Source organism: Marmota flaviventris, chromosome 19 (genome assembly GCF_047511675.1).
Source record: "Marmota flaviventris isolate mMarFla1 chromosome 19, mMarFla1.hap1, whole genome shotgun sequence".
In the NCBI taxonomy this organism is placed as follows: Eukaryota; Metazoa; Chordata; class Mammalia; order Rodentia; family Sciuridae; genus Marmota; species Marmota flaviventris.
The window spans coordinates 725,589-746,937 of NC_092516.1; the positions used below are offsets into that span (position 1 = coordinate 725,589).

Consider the following 21,349-nt stretch of genomic DNA (forward strand, 5'->3'; position numbering starts at 1 on the left):
CAGGCGGAGAGCACACGGGTGGACGAACATGGGCCCTACCTCCAGGGGAAGCTCCCGTCCCCACATTCAGCCCAAAGCAGCAACCAGGGCTGGGGGCACTTGGGGTCTGCAAATGGTGGCGACCAATTCAATTAAAGAGAGTAGGAAAGAGTCCTTGTCTGGTAGGGAAGTATTCAGAGATGCAATAACATCACACCTTCTGTGTGCTTGGTGCACTGAGTGGGCGGGCTGTCTCAGAAAGCATGATGGTGGGAAGAGAAAACACAATTTTGCAAAATGGTCAACAACCGGGAGTCTAAGAGCCGGCGTGCGGAGTCAGGGCGCTGTTCTCTCTGAAACACACCTGTCCCACCTGGTCCCCCTCCCTCCTCCTCTGCCCCTCCCCTCCCCTCCCCTCCTCTCCCTCCTTCAGCAGGCTCAGCCAGCTCGTGGCCCTCCCGCTTCCTCCTCTCCACCAAAACCCAGGACAGGCTTCCCTTCAAGCATCACCAGGGTGCTTCTTTCCTAAGTGGGGACATCTTTGCTGCTCCATGGCAGAGGCCATCTTTTGTGCCAAATGCTTGAGCTGACCAGCCGGGGCTGGTTGCTGGGGAGTGTGCTCACACTGAGGTTTCTTATCCAAGTGCAAGGAGGTCAGTAAAGACTGCTCCATGCCACCGTTCCTGCCACGTGGAGCCGGGTTCTTTAAGCCCACCAACCGTACCGAAGGCGATACCAGCTGACCAGCCCCAGACACCTCGCCCTGAGCTGGCTCCTTACCCCACAGACAGATGAGGCGTGCCCACTTCCAGCCATCCTGCCTCCCGGCATGCTCCACAGTTTGACACACAGAAGGCATTTTGTGCATTGAAAAGTAACGGTGATTTTTAGCCCATGGTAAGTGAGGAGCTCTAGTGTTTACAAACAAAATAGCCCTTTTTAAAGTTGAAAGCTCCAAACTGTTTTAACTTCAAACTTCCTCAAATTGAGGGTAGAAGCTGGAGGGCTGCCCTGCGGGCCTGGGAGATGTGCCCCCGCCCAGCCCGTCTAGCACAGCCTAATTAAATCCACACACAGAGTATCTCCTGGCTTGGGTTGTTTTAAATTGTAACCACTTCTATGGGACCCGCAGAGAAGCAATCGAGCTACTTCTGCCCAGTTTGATCAAACTGCATTAGATTCGTTTTTTTCCTTTTTCTATCATTTGCATATTTCTTATGTGGTTGGGTGGCCAAATCCAACCAGCTAGGATCCAGGCAGGGTCCCTGGATTTGGCTGCCAGTAACACAATCCCAAGAAAACAAAAAAAGCCAACCAACAACACATGCTCTTATTTTAGTATCATGTGCTTTTAAAATCCATAATCCCAGTATTTTCTGAACGCCACCCTCTTCAGCAAAAGACATAATTTGCAATCAGGCTGGGTAAAGACAGACAGCCATTACTTTCTTAATGGCCAACTACCCAAAAAGGCTCAGTTAAGTGATCTCAACTAGCAATCTAATCAATTAAAATTGATAAGTGAAATACTTTTAACCTTTATTTCAGCAGGCCATTCCTAGGGGGAGGAGAGAAGGAATGTGAATTCCCAGCATAAAATTTAATTCCATTTCACGGATGAAAACATTCTCAGTGCTGCTGGAAGGCCCCTTAAAGCAAGCTGTTTCCCTTCCTCTCCTGGATCAAAATGAGAAAGACTGGCTTAAGATCCTCTCCAGCCGGCTCCATCAATTCACAGGAATCACTGTGGCCATTTCTCAATGGAGAAAGGGCCAAAGGAGATGGGCGCAGAGAGGTCAGGGATTCTTTGTTCTCCAAAGAAAGGGCAAGATCACAGACCATGAACCAGAGGGAGGCCAGAAAGAAGGAATCAGACGGGTAACAAGCACAGCGCTCACGGAGGACTGTCAGTGTGTGGGGCAGCGCGACACACTCTTTATGGCGAGGCGGCCTTTAACTAGCAGGTCCCACCACCTACAGCCTGCTGAGGACAGTTGTGTGCGAGGTATGACACCTGCTCATCGCACGTCATATCACACTTCCCTGGCTCCTCAGAACAACCTGTAGTGTAAGAACGGCCAACCCCAGTGTGTGGGCATGGGGTGCTGGGGACTGTACCCAAGGCCTCGCAAATGCTAGGCAAGCGCTCCACAGGGAGCTACACCTGAGCCCTGACGGTCCCCCCACTTTACAGGTGGGGAAACGGGCTGTGGAGGTTTTGGTCATCTGTTTAAGGAGGTGCACAGCAGGGCAGGGCTATCAGTCACAAAAGACAGTACTTAAGAATCCGTATCATGATCTTACTGAAGAGGTTAGCCAAAACCTTCTGAACCATACACTAAAGTTTGCCAGATTTTGCTGTGAATAGACTATATCCCAATAAACTGATTTAAATAAGTCAATAAAGTTAACTTAAAATAACAATGCCATCACCTCAGACCATGGCCACCCATTGTTTCTGCCTGCCCAGCCCCCACCTCCTCTTTAGGGTCACTCTTTGTGGATCCCTCCTTCCTAAGGCCCAGGCTAGGGAGTTCTGAAGGAACGGCCCACCCTCCCAGCTCTGGGCTGGCTGTGTGACCCGCTGAGACAGTCAGTGTTGCACATGCTCTGACCACGCCTGGTTCAGGAGGGCTGCGACCTAAGCCAGGGCAGCGATGGCTGCACCCCAGGCTCCTGTGACGTTTGGAGCTGCTGAGCTGCTGCAGCAAGCCTTGGCTGCTGGTGGCTGTCCTGCCGCCACCTGGTGAAAGCCCTCCTGGGGAGGACAGCCGAGGGTCAACAGGGCTGCTTCTCAGGCTGGGATCCCAGCAGCTTGGGAGGCTGAGGCAAGAGGATCACGAGTTCAAAGCCAGCCTCAGCAAAAGGCAAGGCTCTAGGCAACTCAGCGAGAACCTGTCTCTAAATAAAATACAAAGCAGGGCTGGGCTGGGGCTCCGCGGTAGAGCACTCCGCGGTAGAGCATGTGCAAGGCGCTGGGTTCCGTCCTCAGCACCACATAAAAATAAAAAAATAAAGATACTGTGTTCAACTACGGGGGTGGGGGGCTGCTTCTTGGTGGTATTGAGTGCTCAGAGCCAGCTGTGCCTTACCACAGAACTACTCCTGGATTTTCCAGATCATCAGCCAGTTCTCCTGCCTTACTCCATGAGCAGCCTAATTTTCCACCGCTTACGATTCCGTACTGGTAATATGCTGTAACGCTTTTCATAGAAAACCGTGTTGTCCTTCAGTGTGCGCATGCCCCGTGGTGGAAGGAGGAAAAAGAAAGCTTCAAGGAGATGGGTTCTGGCCTCTACACGCTGTCTCCTTTAAATCTCTGCCTCATATTGCAGATGAGAATACTGAGGCCCTGCCAGGTCCAGTGAGCAGCCTGAGGTCACGGCTGAGCACGTGGTCCTTCAGCCTCCCGAGCCTCACCCTCACCTAAACACTGCTGACCTGCTCCCTTTCTGTAGGAGCAGAGTCCTTCCCTCATGGACGACGCAGGAAGCCCAGACACAACACTAGTCAAAGCCATGCCGGGCTGGTGTTCGGAGGGCAGGGGCCCTGTGTTCCAGAGAGCAGAACCTGCAGACTGACATCTACGGGCCTAGAACCTGCGGCCCTTATCTTCAAAACTTTCGGTGACAAGCATGCACTGGCTCACAGGCACAGGTCGGTGGCAGTACATGAGGTAGGCCCCGCACCATCCTCACACAACGAGGTGTGACTGTGTCCCCACCCCCTGGGCCGACTCACTCAGGTCCAGGACGTCGTCGGTCTTGATCAGGTCCTCCTCCCGGGTCAGCGGCAGCTGGGTCTCCGGCTCCCCTCGCAGCTGCAGCGACAGGGAGCGCAGCGTGAAGAACACCCGGATGGCCTGCATGAGAGAGCAGAGGGGGCTGCAGACGTCCCAGCGAGGGGCCCGCACCCAGAGAGGGCAGGTCACTCGTGGCTACAGAGAAGGGAGAACCACACAAAGCAGCGCCAGCTCCGGGCCCGGCCACCGTCACAGCAGAAACCAGTTCAGCACCACGTGAAGAGGAATAAGCGGACTCCAGACCAAGGGCCATACGCTTCCTCTAGAGAGGAAAAGGGAGAAGAGGCGGGAGAGGCAGAGCTCAGGAAAATGAAGGGAGCCCGGGAGGAAAGGGACAGGGGGGAGGCGGGGAGGAAGGGGAGCGCTGGGGAGGGTCCTGGCTAGGTCCCACGGCGGGCACACGAGGACGCGCCACAGCACACGCCGCCACCATGTGCAACTACAAAGCACTGACAGAAAGACAGGGGGAAAGAGACAAGTCACCCCCATGTTCAGGTCTGGAGCGCTCGCCCTCACACCCTCACGGAGCACCTGTCATCTGCCAGGACTGCCTCTCAAGAGTCACATGACCTGGACGCATATTCTGCCCCCGCAGTCACCACCCGAGACAGGCAACTGAGACTCAAGGAGGTGACAGGAGCTGCCTATGGCATGCCCCTAAGGAGGGCTGGAATCCAGGCCTCTTCCAGTGGCACCGCAGGCTATGGAGACCCACCCGGCTAGGGAGAGCCTTTCGAGGTCCTCCCCACCGAAGCAGGAGCGGGGAGACGAGCAGCGAGATGCACGTGGTCTTCAGAGACCATTAAAATCCTGGCTCTGTCCTCCAGGGACAGTCCCTCCACGGTAGCCCCTTGGCTTACGGTGGGGACTGTGCTGCTGACAGGGCTAAGGCCTGGCCCCGGGAAGGTGTGCACTGATACTCCTGAACCTGCCAGCACAGGATTCCCGATCCAGGCCGGGCTGCTGGTCAGAGTCCAGGGTGGCCGCCAGGCATCTCCAGAAAGGACAACAAGGCAGAGTCCCGGAAGCCAGTGAGGTCTGCAGAGAGCAGCCTTCAGCCTGCCACCTGGGCCAAGAAGCATGAGGCAGTCCCCAAGAAACAGCACCTCCAGGCCGCTCCCCCCGACATGGAATGACACGCCCAGCGGGGGACACAGCTCAGAACCAGACAGACAGGTCTGCCCTGGACTCCCAGCTCCACTGTGCTGGGCAAGGCCCCTGACTTCTGTGGGCCCCATTTTCCTCATCAGGGACGTGGGCACAACAATCTCTAATGTCCAGGGCCATGGACAGCCCTGAGATAAATGCCGGAGAGGAACAACCAGCTCAGCTCTCCAAACAGGGGCAGCCATCCATCCACTTAACAGATGCCACCGGGACACAGAGGAGGATGAAGGGACAAACCACTGTCACCACAGGTGACCTGCACAAAGTTGAACTCCAGCAGGCCTCCCACAGATGCTGAGAAGGACAGCCCTGGCCCACGTGAGGTGCCTCCCAGGTCTTACACGGCCTCGTCAGGTCCTGGGCATGAGGCTGCTCGTCTGCCCACTTCCTTGCTCCTGGGTCCTGCCTTGGTCCCCACCTGGTGGGACACCTTGGACCAGTCTCCTGCGGAGGACACTGGAAGGGCACTGCCCTCCTGAAGCACTGCATCTTCTCTGCGCAGCACAAAGCTCTGTGCTGCGTTGGCAGCGGTGGCTGCGGTGGCGGCACTGGGGTCTGACCTGAGCTCTTAGCAGTACAGATTGTAAAGTACAGTTTCCATAAAGACAACTGTTAACTATCAGATTTGTCCCAAGAGGTGGAGTTCTGTTAAAAAATCAAAAGAGCTTACATTTAGTAAGCACCTACTGTCTACCAGGGGCTGGGGGTACCGCCGTGAACTTCAAGGCCTCAGGGAAGAAAGAGAGCTGCGTGGGCAGAATGACCTCAGGTCCCACAGATGCTAAGTGGCTGAGACTCAGCAATGTCAGGTGCTTGTGTTCCTCAGCCCTGTGCCAGCCCAGCATAGAAGGCTCAAGATGTGGGTGGTCACTGGGAACATATGGCAGTTTGAACTCTCAAATAAGGAGACATGACCTTGGGAATGCGGAGAGAGGAAGAAAAGGCCCAACCAGGCAGGTCCCACTCAAGGGGGCCTCACGTCCCTGGCCCCTCCTCCTGGAGCTCTAAAGGCAGACGCCAGCAGGACCAGAGCAGAGATGAGAAAGCAGAGATGCACCACTGTCTCCTCCGCCCAAGCCTGGGGAAGCCGAGGCCGTCCAGCACACACGCAAGGAGCCTGGACCTGGCGCCCAACACAGGCCTTTTGGCAAGACATCTGCTTTTGCTCGGCAAACAACAAATGGAAGATATTTCCAGGAATACAAACAAAAACTAAAGCTACTTAAAATATAAAATACAACATAAAACATATAAAAGGAAATCCCACTACTTTTCCTAGTTTCTGCCCCAACTTCCAAGAGTAGAAAGAGTGCTCTTCAAAGTCAGGGGTGGGCGGAGGGGCAGACTCCCACAGGCAGGTGCTCCCTGGGGACAGAAGCCACCTCCCATGGGGGTCTACGAGGGCCTGGCAAGCATGTTGACCAGCGCCACGGTGCCCAAAGCCCACCAAGAATGCTGGGCCACGAGGCTGAGGGTCACACACTGCACGCCAGCACCTCCTGGAACAGCAGCACTCTGGTCACCGCAGCCTGCCGGGGACCGTGCGGGCTGTGCGGTGTCCCCCGCTCAGGCCTTCTAACAACCCTGCGTGGCTCCCATCTTACAGACAGAGAAACCAGCGCTCAGGGATGTTAGCTCCTGCCCAAGGTCACTGGGTGCAAGACTGCCTTCTAAGTCTGTTCTTCCAACCACACTTCTTGGTCTTCAGAAGAGTCAAGCCAGGGCCTGGGACCCCGGTTTTATTGAGTGCTTCTCTTTTCTTTTTGCTGAATAAAGATGCAAGCTTAAAAGCATAAAAGAGAATAATAAATTATTATTCTTTCAGGTTTTTTCATAGAATACCAAGGAGGACAGATTCACTTTTGAAAAGCAGGGCCAGCCAACCAAGCTCAAATCTGAACCGCGTTTTCCTGTTTCCTCGCTGCAGTGAATCTGGAGGCAAACCCTGGCAAGCGCAGTGCTTCCGGGGAAGGAGTCCAGGGAGCAGGGGCGGGAGGCGGATCTGGAGTCAGACAGACCTTGGCTCAAGCTGGGCCTTTAGGTGAACACACGGATTCCCTGAGGCCCGCTAGTGCTCCGGAAATGGAGTGCCGTGAGGCGTGAGAGTGGAGGGGCAAGGAGAGGGGCAGAGGTGTGCCCAGCATAGATGGGGGTGGCCCTGGCTCAGCTCTCAACCCCTCTGTCCCTGCTGTGTGAGCGAGGCGCTCAGTGTAGGCGACAGTCACTCAGATTAGAAGCCTACCGAGGCCACGGAAATGGCTGTGAAAGTCAGTCATCGCTAAGGAAGTGCTGAGGCAGTTTAAGAGGACTGCGACCCACGGAAAAGCAACGTGGCAGTGTGCAGGGGCACAAAAAGACGTTCACACCCTCCGAACCAGAAATGCCGTCTCTGGGAACTTATCCCAAAGAAACATGCAAAAGAAAAAAGAGGCTGTATTCATGAAGCAGCTCATAACAGCTCAGTTGAAAATAATGTAACAGTGAAAGCAACCAAAATGCCTACTAGCAGGAAAATGCCTAAGTAAACTATGGCAGAAGTTGCCAAAAAGCCTTTATGCAGTCACAAGACAGCCGTTTACGGCCACTGTCCCATGGGCTCCGGGTGCCGCTGGTGGGGGGGGCACTCGCCCAGCATGCGGAGGCTCCGGGTTCCATCCAGCACCGCAAAACAAGCAAGACCAAAACTGCACTGTGACAAACCTTCCTGTGCTACATGGAAAGCGTAGAAGGGGGCAGGGGACACAAGCAAGGCCAGGGCTCACTTCTGCCACCTTGAGAAGACAGTGCATGAGCAAAAGCGGCAGGAGACACAGGATCTGCCCACCCCTGCTTGGTCATGGAATCTGGGAGCTCTTCCCGAGACTGGAAATGTTGGGCTGTCACTGCTCTTCTTCTCTGTCACACAGCCAAAGAGTAAAGCAAAAGGCCCCACATGCTCAAGGTCACTGGTGACAAACACGAGACCTGCTGGGTCGACGAGGGGACAGGGAGAGACGCGGGACGGTGGGCCAGCACTCCTGCACTCCCTGCTCCGAGCTCATGGCAGGAAGAGGGCAGAGCGGGGCTCGGAGGCCTACCCCTTTCCTCCAGCAGTAAGCCTCAGGCCGTCTGTGGGCCGCGTGTGGACTGTGGCGCACAGCGGCCTCCGGAGGAACTCCCTGGGGCACTCCCCACAGGGACTGACCCCTGATGTGGGTGAACTTCCCCCTCAGCTCTGCCCAAGATCCCACACAGCACCTGAGAGGACCTGCCAAGATGCCAATCACCTGCTGACCGCACGACATAAAGAAGCAAGACTCCGCCCTTGAAGCCTGACCCCTGCCTTTGATGTACCCCTTAAATAAACCACCAGAGCCAAGTTGTCTTTGTCTAGTTCAAGAGCCATGTGGACTCTCAGGGGCTTTGCTTTTATAAATATATTTCTGAGTGTCTGTGTGTTAGTATTTGTTAATTATTAGAGATATTAAGATTTAGGGTGGCCATTTAGGGTGGCTTGGACTCCTCTGGGCAGAAGAACCCCCCAAATGAGACGTGACCGTCTTCCCTCCCCCAAAAGATTTAGAAGGCTGGAGATCCTAGCCTTGCCCTCCCGGGTGCCAAGTGCTTCACCTGTACAGCCCACACCCAAGCGCTCACTGTCTGCCAGCTGCTGGGCCGCTCGCTTCTCAGCTGCACTCTCATCTCCTGAGGGGAAGAGCTAAGGGGCAGGGTCCCTGAGGAACTTCAGGATCAGGGAGGTTAAGAAACGTGCTCGAGGTCACACAGCTAGTGTTGGGGTTTGGGCCATGGATGCTCTGAGGCATGAACTTGCATTCTTTCTTAGCAGCCTCTCTCAATTGCCCCTATGTGCAGGGTGGCTCCAGCCCAGTTCAAAGTTCTGCGGGAGTGTTCCCATCAGACCCATGAGCTCCCGTGACCTTTCTTCATCATGAACTTCCCCTTGAGGCTGGCGTGGCTCAGGGGCACTCTTGCTGTTTTGGTCTGAGCACCTCCTGTCCCTTGCATCTTGCACATGCCTGGCACCTAGAAAAGGCTCAACAAATATGTCGAGTGAAAGAATGACTGGGGTAAGTCATGAAGGGCAAGGGGAGGACGGCGGATAGCCAGGTGCCTCTCCAGGCCTGCCGGCCCCCCATCCTCTGCCTCCACTGGTGCTCCTGGGACACGCGGCCCTCTCTGGCACCTCAGGACTCTGCATGGGCTGTTCCCTGCCTGGAAAGTGCCTCCTTTAACTCTCCTGGCTCCTCTTTGTCCTTTGGGCTCTACTCTGAAGTACCTCTGCAGAGCAGCTTTGGCTGCTCCCGCTGCTAAGAGCCGCCTGTCACTCAGCCCACGCCCTATCTGGCCACAGCTCCCCGCAGCCTTGACTGCAGCCTGCCATCCATCCTGCTACCAGGGGCTTGTTAACAGAGTTCACCGCCAGGTGATGAGAGGATTCCAGGAGGCAGGACACCTGTCCTGTCACTCCTGCGCGCCAGGCACAGCCCAGCATTTTTGGCATGTGGGAATCCAACGCCTCTTTGAAGGATGTGTGGGATGTGTGAATCAATACTCGACAACTTAGGAGAGATTCACCAGTGAGGGCTGCTTGAACTATCTGATGAGTCCTTGAGGAAAATAAAGGGTGGATTTATGAAAAGGACCAGTCTCCTAAAAGTAAAGTCTATTTGGTAAAAAAAAAAAAAAGACATTAAAGACACTGATTGAATCAAAAGAGGTGAGAAGGAATGTTCTTTGAATACAAGCAAAAACCCTGAAACAAACCCCTAAGCCCCTAGCTGCTTGCTAAAGCATATACTCAAACCCAAAGAACACTGCTACGTTCTGATTTCTGAAAGGGGCTTGGGGGTGGGGCGGCTAAGCTTCCAGATGATTCTAGACAGAAGTCTTGCAGTAGGAACTGGACTGAGACAGTAGCCAACACTCTCCTTCAAAACCAGATTCTTGAATCACAAAAGGACGCTTTGCCGTGGTGGGCAGCTTTGCCTTGAGGGGTCTGCCCTATTTTAATATCCTCCTGCTACCACCCGGGGACTGGGGACTGGGGACTGGGGACTCTGGGGCTGCTTTGGTCGACTGGTCAGACATACAAGGCCTAACAAGAGATCCCAGGAAGTCCAGATGCCCCCAGGGCTCGATCTGCACTTCAGTTGGGCACTCAGGCTGTGCATTCCATCTGGGACAAGGGAGGCGGTGGCCCGGCCCCAGGAACCTGCAACCAGATGAAATATGAGGGGAAGGGGAGGGGAAGGGGAGGGGAAGGGCCAATAGCACCAAGGACTTGACAGTGGCCTTTTGTGTGTCTGCCTTCCATGGACACCTCACATAGCTCTGGAGACAGGTGAAAAGACAATGGCCCACAGTGGACACACAACCTCCCCTAGGCCACAGACCTGCCTGCTCACCCTTGAATTTCTCCCATTGCCCTCTTATGGATAAGACCTTCTGCCCCAACTAAAGGCATGTGATGTCATTAAACAGAGCTAAGAAGTAACAGCCAGGTCCTCGCCAGGCTCCAAGGGCCCCCTGCCAGCACCCCCACCCCCCGGCCTCGTCCTTTTTCATAGACCTCAGGGCGTGCCACTCCTCTCTGGGCCTTGTCTTCTCCCAGCTGCCCAGCCCTCTCCTGCACAGGTTTGGCTTAAGGGTCACCCCCTCTGGTGCCTGCTCCTCACCCCAGGTGGGATTAGGGACCCAGTCTCAAGCCACTTCAGTGCCGGCCCAGCACCTGGACCCTGCTGCCTTCCCCACCTTGCCCTGGGGGACTGGCTATGTTTGATGTCCTGTGTCCAGCTCAACCAGGGCTAGTGGACAGGATGATGGCTGCAGGAAGCAGCAGTGGGACAGAGTGCCTGAGCCTGGGCTCTGGAGGCCACGCTGCCTGGCCAGCTCCTGACTCCCGGGTGGCTTCGGGGACGCTGGCTCACCTTCTCGTCTCAGAAGCTCCCTCTGGGCAGTGGGGAAACAACAGTGGCCACCTCCGAGGGTGGGGGTGAATTAAATAAGGCAATCCATGTAAAGAAGTGCTACAGAGAGTTATTTTAGGGGCTGGGGCTGGGGCTCAGTGGTAAAGCACTTGTCCAGAACGTGTGAGGCACTGGATTCGAGTCTCAGCACCATAAATAAATAAATAAATAATAAGGTTCCATCAACTAAAAAATGTTTTTGAAAAAAGTGTTATTTTATAACAAAAGATGTTAAGAAGAGTAAGAGCCTGATCATCAAGGCCACAGCTCCCCATCTTCAGGCACTGCACCTTCCGCTTCAGGACCCGGAAAGGGCCTCTGAGCTCTGGGGACTCTGGAGCCCCAGGCATGTGCGTCCCGTTGGTACTTGCCAGGGAATGCCCCTCAGGCCAGAGGCTGAGGGCAGCTGCCAGCCCCCAGGAGGAGCCCCCACAGCCTGTTACTCAGAACTCGTCTCCAGGAGCGCTGACACCAAGGGTGCCAGTGCACACAGTGCCCCCACCAACAGAGCCACGGGCTGGCCAGCGGGCTGCAGTGCTTGCTGGAGCATGAGGAAGATGGGCATGCGCGGCCCAGCCAGGGTGGGTCCTGGGGCGAGGTCTGTGGGTTTGCTCAGACAACCGGAACTGTGGATCAACTCAAGACCCGCGGGCCCACTTCCTCTGCACCTCTCGGCCATAAAGACAAGAGCACAGCTGGCGGGGGTGGGGGGGGCTGCAGATCCCTCTTGTCCGGGTGCACGCAGCAGGTCACTCCCACTTTCCAGACTCCCCAGGTAAACCACCTCTGCCACTGCAGGCCCACACAGATGGCCCCAGAAGAAGATGTGGCTGATGACCAGAGTCAGGTGCAATGAGCTCCCCTAAGTCGCCCCCTGATGTTCCCGTCTCTGGGAGTGATTTTCTAGGAAAAGGCTGTGGTGCTTTCTAAGAAAGACACCGTGATCACAGGGGGAGATAAAGTACCATGAAGCCCTGCTGCGCCGCTTCCTAGAGCGCCACCACGGAGAAAAGTGCTGATAACGGAAGCGCACGCTCCAGCCACTTCTGAGAACTGATCTGCCCTCCACGCCCGCCTCTCCTCTCCACAGGCCCCCAGAATCATAATTTCACTTGCGTGTGCCTAGCCCCAAGATCTGTCAGATACCTTAACGGCACGCCATCTCTGGGGGTCCTGAGATCTCCGGGCAGCCTTCAGGCCCGAATCACCTGCGCTGCAGGTTCCGAGCTCACCCATGGGTCTGCAGAAGCCCAACCTCCTGGCTTCCGCTCTGGGAGCTCAGGGCTCAGGCTGCGCTCTGCCCTGCCAGGCAGCGGGTGTGCAGCCCACAGTGCTGCCAGGGCCACGACGTTTTCAAGGGCAGCTCCCTGGGGAGAGCATCGGCTGGTGCAGGTTCTCTCTACCCAAGACAGCTCACGTTCAACACAGAGTCTTGACTTGGACCATGAGATGTGTCCCTGCCCGCCTGGCAAGGGTTCTGGCCAGGGCTCACTCACCCTCCTGGTCTTCTCCACGTCACCACACGGCAGTCGCTTCACAAAGTCAATGCCTGTCAGCGGCGTGCCTGTCGGGGGCAGCAGGATGGAGGCATCCATCATGAGATACTCCACATTCATGGGCTTCATCTAGGAGAGAGACATCACAGGAAGCCTCTAAGAAGGTCCCGCACTTGGGAGGGCAGATGCATGAGCAAGGTGCCGTCTGTGTTTTCTAAGTTGCAGATTTTTTTCTTTAGGTGAAGCCAAGGGTGCCAGGCATGGAGGTCACACCTATGATCCCAGCCACTCAGGAGGCCAAGACAGGAGGATCACAAGTTCAAGGCCAGCCTTAGCAATGTAGCAGGCCCTGTCTCAAGACAAAAAAAGGGCTGGGGATGTAGCTCACTGGTAAAGTGCCCCTGTATTCAGTCTCCACCATGGGCCCCCAAAACAGGGAAGCTGGGGCTACAGCATCACTCATTGCAGGCTGCCTCTCTCTTCTTTTGGGCCCTGTGAAGTACCTTCCTTCAGAGGTCTGAGGTCTCCCACCTCCAATACCTGTATTCCAGAGCAGGGGCAGCGCCCTGTTTTGGCCATGGGATGCCCTCAAGCCTGGGCCTTCCGGCAGCACTTCTCGGCCTGCCCCACTTGCTCACAGCTCCCCTGCTGCTCACAGCCTCCCCTTGGGTGCCCTGCAGTCCGCCACCGGAGGCCAGCCTCAGGGCCACTGCACCTCTCGCATTAAGCTAAGGAGAGCGGGGGGAGCACCCAGAGCCAAGGCCTGGTTTGGGCCCCTCCTCGGGCACTGCAGCAGCATTCAAGGCCCGTCCACATCTGGTTTTACTCAGGGGCCGATTTCCCAGGCCTGAGCTGAGGACGGACTCCAGCTGCAGTTCCAGGGTGTGTCACTGTCGCATTTTTCTAGAATGCCAGGCATTAGGCAGTAAACAATGGATTAAAACAAACAAAACCCAGGAAAGCGCCCTAGGGTGGGAAGGGAAGGGAATGGACACTGGACACTTTTGCCCACGGAGGCTGCATGAAGCTTCCCCGCAGGGTATTCTACACTCATCCTGGCTCTGTCACGTGGCTTCATTGTACAGACGAGAGAAATCAAGGCTCCGAGTTTAAGCAACTTGCCCAACGTTGCACAGTAAGCACACAAAAAACGCAAACAAGCTTTCCCACATGGCAAGTGACATGTGGAAATTTACATTTCCAAACAGGAAACCAAACTATGGAGAACAGAACGACATTGTAAAAGGAGGAGTCGGGGATACGATGAAATGCAAATAATCCCCGAATCCGTTCCATTTTGATCACTCTTCCGAAGAGCGCAAGTCTGAGCCGTGCTTCTGAAGGGCTGGAGGGGACAGAGGACTGTGTGCACCAACAGGAGCGAGGCCGTCGTGGAAGCCACGCAGCACGGGAGGCCTGGCTGCTGGCCGCTGCTGGGCGCCTCTAGAGCCTTGAAAGGCCCCGCGAGGCCTCAGGGCGTGCAGGGACTGGGACGGTGTGCTGAGGCCTGCGGCTCAGAGCCCAGTGCACGGACCCTGAAGCCAGGAGACACTTAGCCACACTGTCGTTTTGACATTTTAAACACATTTACTATGAACAGTCCAAAGCACTTCCTACTTTGGTGAGTAATGTCCACAAAAAGGAGAATTTGTCATCTGTTTACTGAGTGCAGCTTCTCTCTACCCAAGACCTGAGCTCACGTTCAACACAGAGTCTTGACTCGGACCACGAGATCTGTCCCTGCCCGCCTGGCAACGGTTCTGCTCAGGGGCAGGGGCTGGGGACGCAGAGACAGACGAACAAACAGAAAGCTGTTATCTCCTGCGTGGTGGCTTCCCAAGACTCACTGCCTGCCGGAATGTGCCGGGCAGTGGCAAAGCAGAAGACACCACAGAACACAGGGACAGGAAGGGACTGTAAGGCCAGATGCTCTGCTGGAGGAAGGCTGGCTCTGCCACTCATCAGCGGGACACAAGCGGGACATGATTTGGCCTCTCCGACTCCCAGTTTCCTCATTAACAAAAAGGAGACAATGAGAGCAGCTTTTCCCTTTGGTTGATGTGAAGACCAAGGGATTTAATATGCACATAACCTGCTTTCTTGATGGGCTGGAACAGACCCTCAATAACCCCCCCACGCCCAGTGCTATTCGTATCAAAGTGCATATTTCTGACTCCTATCATAGGCATGACCCAACAGGGGAGTGAATGTGACCTGAAATCTCAGTGGTGGTGGGGATCAAAGGGCTCCATTGAAAACTGACTTCCCACCAGCTCAGAAAGCCCTGTCAGACCCAGAGTCTCCTGTGGGTCTGGCAAGCACACGTGCGCCCATCAGGTGTGCGACGGCCCTCACTTACCGTCATGCTTCTATACTCATCTTCAAACATGTCCAAAAAAATGTCTTCTCCCTAAAAAGAAAGGAAGGGAGGGAAGAGAAGACTATTCATGTTTTTGTTTTTTTTTTCCATAAACACAGTATTATAAACTCTAGCTCTTGGCCTCTGAGGCCATCTGTTTCTCATTATCAAGTTCTCGTAAATCACCAGGAAGTAAAATACACACGTGAATGTGAACACACATGCTCAAAATCAGCAAATATCAAATTGCACCACTCAGCATTTTTCTCCTTTTTTAAAAAGCATATTGAATTCTTTTTGTCAAAGCAGTTAATTAGAAACCAACAACAAAAATAGCATCGTACATAACTAAAATATAGAAGAGGTTGCTATTTCAAGTGCTAGACATCATCTATTTGTCAAGAATCGCTGTAGAAATGGGGAGTTCTGGGTAAGTCACCATGTTAAAATTATGAGGCCCACAATTTGAAAGAAGAGAATTATTAAGAATGCTTAACCCTAAAATCACACAACCTGTTTTGCTTGCATTTGAGGAGAGCCCCCGGGGTCTTACAGCACCTCGGGGCCGAGCCTCTCTCTGCCCAGGAGATTCCCTTCAGAATGGTGGTGGTCACAAAGTTGGATGTGTGACACAGAAGCTGGGGCCAGGTCTACTTGTGACAGCCCCTCTGCAAGGATGGGAAGACACAAGGACAAAGGTTGCCAGGCCACGTCTTCTGGGCCCCTCAGTGTGAGGGGAAATGAGCAGGAGTGCATAAAACACGGAGCACAGTCTGCCCCTCAGCCAGGGCTCAGGAAATGTTCGTGTTCACTGTCACTATAACCTCTACTGGGGCAATGACAGTCACAGCTGTCTCGTCTGGCTCCTCAAACAGCCACACAAGCGTGCACACACACATAACAGAGTCAGCTTGGAAAGACAGAGACCCTTTTCTACTTTTCCAGGGGCCAGGACCATAGATAAACTTGAACATTCCTGCATGTTGTGAGTAGCACCAACAGAAACGATGGCCCCCGGAACGCCCCGAGCCTCCTGAGACCTTATACTCAGGATGCAGACATTACAAGATAAAAGCACGGACAAAAACACGGATTGGGAGAATGAAGATAAAACCCAGACCCATCCGCTGCCCTTAGGCATCACTGGGGTGAACCAGGGCCTCCTGGTGCCGGGCCAGTGCTCTGCCAGGCAGGGCTTCCCTGGTGTCAATAAAGAAGCACCCTCTGGGGAAACGTCCCCCTCTATGCCTTTCTGTCTCTGGATTCCAAAAGCTTTCGGCGCCAGGGTGGTAGATAAATTTAGAGCAGTTCTGCTGGAAAGAGACTTGAGGATGACTAAGGCAGCAGCCACAGGCCTTTCTTTTGGGCTTGGCCAGAGGGAGCGTGTCCCTACTCCAAGGCCAGGTGTTGCTTTGGGTGTTCAGACAGGAGCTAGGATGTCCTCCCCAGTGAGTGGGGCCACAGTGGTGCTACTCACTGGGCATGTCCACCACTGACACTGGGTGGAGTCAACTGAGCCTCGCAAGGTGCCCTCCAGGTTCTAGGACCTGACCTTGTCTCATTACAGACTGACAACAAGGGGTAGTGGGCGTAAAAGCTTCCTGCACAGACAGCAGTTTAGAGAGTATAGTGAAAGCATGGGCACAGGTCAAGGAAAGGGCAGTGCTGACCCCTTCCCCTTCCCCTTCCTAGGGGATGTGCCCTAGCCCTGCTTTCAGGAGGGAAACCGTGACTAACAGGATCTGGGGAGAGCTGACATGGAGGCTGAAGAACGAGAAGGCCCTTAGCACCACCTGACACCATGCTGGCCAACGATGAGGCCCTGTAAGGTAAGGCTCCCTGTCTCCGTCCCTCCAACATTCCTGTGTTAAAATCCTAACCCCAGGGTGACACGGCATGGAGTGTTTGGGGGGTGACTAGGTCATCAAGATAGAGCCCTTGTGAATGGGGCTAGTGACCTTATAAAAGTGACCCCAGATACTGCCTGCCCCTTCCACCATTGGAGGACACAGGGAGAAGGCATCACCCACGAGGAAGCAGGCCCTCTCCAGCCGGAGTCTGCCTTGCCCTTGGACTCCCACTCCCCAGAACGGTGGGGATCAGTGTCCACTGCTCACAGGCCGCCCAGCTGATGGGAGTTTGTTATAGCAGCCCAAGCAGACGAACAGTGTGCCTGGGTAACGGAGGCAGCTCACTGGCATGGTGCATACCTCGCACGCCTGAGGCCCCCGTTCCCGTGCCAGCACCATGAGGGAAGAAAGCCAAACAAGATGACACCAACCAGGTATCCAAAACGAATCCCCTGGACCTGAAGATCAGTCTCTGTGAATTGTTCAGGTTCTGAAAGATGACTTTGTAAAATCTCACTAGACCCGATGACAAAGGTCAGCGGTCTCCATGAGGGTTCCAAGCATGTCTGTATGTTCATACACGTAAATAAAATCATGGGTGACTTACAAGTGATTGTACATGTATCAGCACATGTGACTCATGCACATAAGTCCGTCCTGTATCATTTAGTTATATGGAGTCCTCAAGAATTTTTCTGTTAAGAGAGCACGAAAGTTCCAAGAGCACTGCTCTGGAGAGTAAGAATCGAGCATTTTTTACTCAGTGATCATAGGTCTAAAAATCCTGCAGCACATAACCTTTATGTACATGGGACCAGTCATCATGATCCTGTTTCCTCAAGACACCCCATGCTGATGTCCACCTGTGCTGCCAATTACCTTGTAAAAATGTCTTGCGAGGTGGACACTCTCTTCTCTTGCACCCTGTGAAAAGAAAAAGGGACTGTGAAGGGGTGGGTCTCCGGAGCAAGTGGTGGGTTTAGTTACAAATTCTAAAATCAGGGTGCACAGAAAATAGATGACAGGCAAATATCCTCAGATTAGAAAAAGGTTCTTAGCTGAGTGTGCTCATGCATGCCAGTAATCCCAGCAACTCAGGAGGCAGAGACAGGAGGATCTCAAGTTCAATGGCAGCCTCAGCAACTTAGTGAGGCCTTTACCAACTTAGTAAGACCCTGTCTCAGAATAACTATAAAAAGGGCTGAGGATGTTGCCCCATGGTAAAGCGTTCCTGGGTTCGATCGCCAGGGTGGGGGCAGGCAAAAAGAAAGAAAAGGGTTCTGAATGAGAATTCCGGAGGGAGGGTAGAGCTCCAGTGAGAATGAGGAAAGGGCAGGCAATTCAGTGCCAGGACCCGGGAAGTGCTTGGTCTCACTGAGTGGGGCAAGTGGTCATTAAGTATGGCCATGATGATTCCGCTTTTATAAAAGAAAAACTTGTGTGTATGAGCGCGTATGTGAGGGCGTATCTGCACAGATGCACTCAAGTGTCAATTTCAATTACTATATTTTACCTATCGATGCTTCCTAAGTTTTCTAAAAAATATGGAAAATAAGGGGGACATTAAAAGCTATGGAAAACCTAATAAATGTATATTTCACACACAAAAAAAACGATAAATAAATGTGTGTATGTGTGTGTGTGTATGTGTACGTATGTGTGTGTTTGTAAATGTATAAAAGTTTTGTAACACAAAAGAAACCATCTAAAATCCTGGGGTCAAACCCAGAACCAAATAACTGGAACGGAAGCTCTGAAGTGGAAAGCTGGGCAGGCTCTGCGGGGAAGCTGGCTGGAGGGATTCCTTCTAGACCAAAGGCGGGGGGGGGGGGGGCTGAGGCCACCTTCTCCTAGCTGAGCTGTGGACACCAGGGGCAGGGCTCCATCTGGACACAGACAGAGACCTCCCTCCCCCACTCCCTCCCTCCCTCGTGCCCCCCCCCCCGCTCTCCTGGCTAAGGGGTGGGCAGGGGTGCTCACCTGCAGGCAGGCCAGGTGCACGTCCTTCATGATGCAGCCCGAGGCAGCCAGGACCTGCTGCTTCAGGAGCAGGCAGCTCAGCTCCAGGGTCGCCAGCCGGATCTTCCCATCTGCAGGGCACAGCACGTCAGAGCACACAACCCTGGGCCCACCCCTCAACCACAAGCGCTGGCCTTCCCTGCTTCCCTGGCTCTAGCCAGTGGGGGTGCAGAGGGACCCCACAAGCCAGCCCCTCCCCATTGGTTATAATTCAACGTTCCCAGAAAAACTGCTTATCTTTAACTCTGCCCTGAAGCCCCTCTCCCAGGGGAGGGGAGGGAAGGCACAAGGGGAAGGCAGGGCAAAGCTGCGGAAGGCCAGGAAGTGGCCCTCCACGGCGCTGTGCTTATCCCGCACTCTGTCCCCGACCCCAGGGAGAACCATCAGCCCCTCTCTGGGTCGTGTGATTTGGGTGGGGTTGGCCCCTTCTAGGGATGGGAAATATCACCCAGGGTGGTCAGGGGTATCCATTCCACGGGTCAGTGGTTAGGCGGGACAGGTGAGGAGCCAGAGCCAGCAAGGCCCAGTTCTACAGCGGGCTGGCACTGCTGGGCAGGAGCCTCTCTCAGAGCTGGGCTCAGGGAGGACAGAGCAGTGTGACCCATCTCAGCCCCTCCCCACCCTCACCAGCATTTTTAATCTTCAGATTAAATCTAGAGCTGCTAGATCCCCCTTCCAAACAGATGGCCCAACCTGCATGAAGAGCCTCTCAAGAGCGAGGCTAGAGCTCTAGGGAAAGGCTGGCTGCTGGTCATCCTCCCAGACAGCGACGGTGGGTCCAGAGACAGAGCCCGTAGACATTACTCGGGGCCGTGGACCCAGCGGGGCCTGAGCCCACCCCGCAGGCTTCATAAGCCAGTCCACTTTTCTGTGTGATGGTCCACTTGTGTTTGTACCACCTGAGCCGTTGGAGTTGGGTTTGTTTATGGGAGCTGAGCTCTGACTCTGGGGGCCAGGCCTGCGGAGTGCTGTGCGTGCACCTCGCGAGGACTCTGCATCCCACTGCAGTGCTGCTCTGAGACCGCGGCTTAGGAGAGTGGAGAGACGGGTCCAGAGTCTCGCAGCCAGGCCTGGTGGCCCCAGTGCCTGGGTGCCACAACCCACATCTGTCATCTCTCCAGGAAGCACTGGTGTGTGCCTGACAAAGGACGTCTGCTCTGCATCAGCTTCCCCAGGGCTCCCGAAGCTGCCTTCCGAGGAAAGGCCCTGCTGTGGAAGGGGTCAGGGAGAGCCCTTGCCCCGCCGCCGGCCCCGCCTGGCCCCCACGGCTCTTGCCAGCAGCCTGCTCTGCCCCCGGCCCTCCTCTCCTTTAGGCATGGCGAGGGCCGGGCTCCACCCACGACAGCCCTCTCTCCTTTCCTGGGGCTTCACAGGCCGTGTGCGTGTGTGTGTGTGTGCGTGTGTGTGCGTGTGTGGGGGGGGTGTTCCCAGTATTGGCTGCAGCCCTCACCCCTCTCTGTACACATGAAACCCACAGGCTTTCGGGACTTCACAGACCACCCCCTACAGTTGCTGGGGCAAGGAGCCACATCCTTGTCACTCATGCTGTGGCTGGCATGCAGGGGTCCTCAGAACACTCTGTCCAGCACATGAATACTCTGACACCTGTGATGCCCCCCAGGCCATGGTCCAGTGCCCCAGGCCCTCCTGCTCACTGTCACGGCCACACTCTGCCCTAGCCACTGCTCCTGGGACTCGGGAGGCTCCTGGCTGCACTCGCAACCTCCGCCTCTGGCCTGCCGTGCCCTGAGCCCACCCCACGGGCTATTCCTGACTCTGCACCTCAGTGTTCTCTCTCCACCAGGCCAACGGTGCAGCTGGCCCTTGACCTTCAGCTTACTCTAGTGACCTCTCTCCTCCTCTTTGCAGAGAACTGGCCTTGTCATCAGGGGATCTCGGCCTTGGCAGTGTTGTTGCTCTGAGGCAGATCACTCTGGGCTGTGGGGGCTGCAGAGTGTATGACAGGGTGTTTAGCAGCCTTTACCCACCAGATTCCAGTAGCATTCTTAGCTGTGATGACCAAAAATGTCTCTAGACATTGTCAAACATCCCCTGAGGGGCAAGATCACCCCAGTTGAGAAACACGGAGCTAGGTCACTCCACTTGCTATTCCTAGTGCCACCTTCTTGCAGATCAGTATTGGCCCAAATTGCAGAATCAGGCTGCCCAGTGCAGGCCCTGGCGACGCTGAGTGCTGTCTACAGCACCTCATTCAAACCTCCCACCCGACTTCACTCACAACCCGGCCTTGGCCACCCAGAGAAGAGCCACAGACATGGACAAACTGGTAAGAGAAGGGCCGGGTGTAGAAGGAGAAGGCAGAGATGGTTACTCTCGGGGTGGGGAAGGAGATCAGGAGATGACCAGCTGTGGGTGGCTCAGGGGCAGAGGGAGTGGCTGAGATGTGCCTGGACTTGCGACAATCCAGGTCCAGATTCCAGGGCTCAAGGTGCCCAGTCTGGGGCCTGTTCCCTCTGACTCCAGGGTGCTGTGGACAGATAACCCCCCGCCCTGGCAGGCACCTGGCTGGGCAGCATTGTTCATGATCCTGATGAGTCTTTCGGTCAGCAGGTGGTTATAGGTGGTCTTTTCAGCTTCATTTGGCACCGGCAGCTGGATTCGCTCTAGTTTTTCAGGATCTATGCCTGCAACGGGAAACAGGAAACATGGAGGCAGCTGCTGGGGCAAGGAGCCACATCCACCCCACCATT

The 21,349-nt window shown here is 54.9% G+C and overlaps 1 protein-coding gene across 5 annotated transcripts in view; it reads right to left on the reverse strand.

The window, feature by feature from the left end:
* Positions 1 to 21,349, reverse strand: part of Clec16a (C-type lectin domain containing 16A) — a 177,181-nt gene that overhangs the window by 81,865 nt on the left and 73,967 nt on the right. For all 5 annotated transcript variants that reach the window (XM_027940442.2, XM_027940441.2, XM_027940444.2 and 2 more), the window contains exons 13-18: positions 21,161 to 21,283; positions 18,600 to 18,709; positions 17,499 to 17,543; positions 14,770 to 14,820; positions 12,411 to 12,539; positions 3,721 to 3,841 (exon numbers count right to left, since the gene is read on the reverse strand). In XM_027940442.2, coding sequence (XP_027796243.2) covers positions 3,721 to 3,841; positions 12,411 to 12,539; positions 14,770 to 14,820; positions 17,499 to 17,543; positions 18,600 to 18,709; positions 21,161 to 21,283 — 579 coding nt within the window. The remainder of the gene's footprint in view (positions 1 to 3,720; positions 3,842 to 12,410; positions 12,540 to 14,769; positions 14,821 to 17,498; positions 17,544 to 18,599; positions 18,710 to 21,160; positions 21,284 to 21,349) is intronic.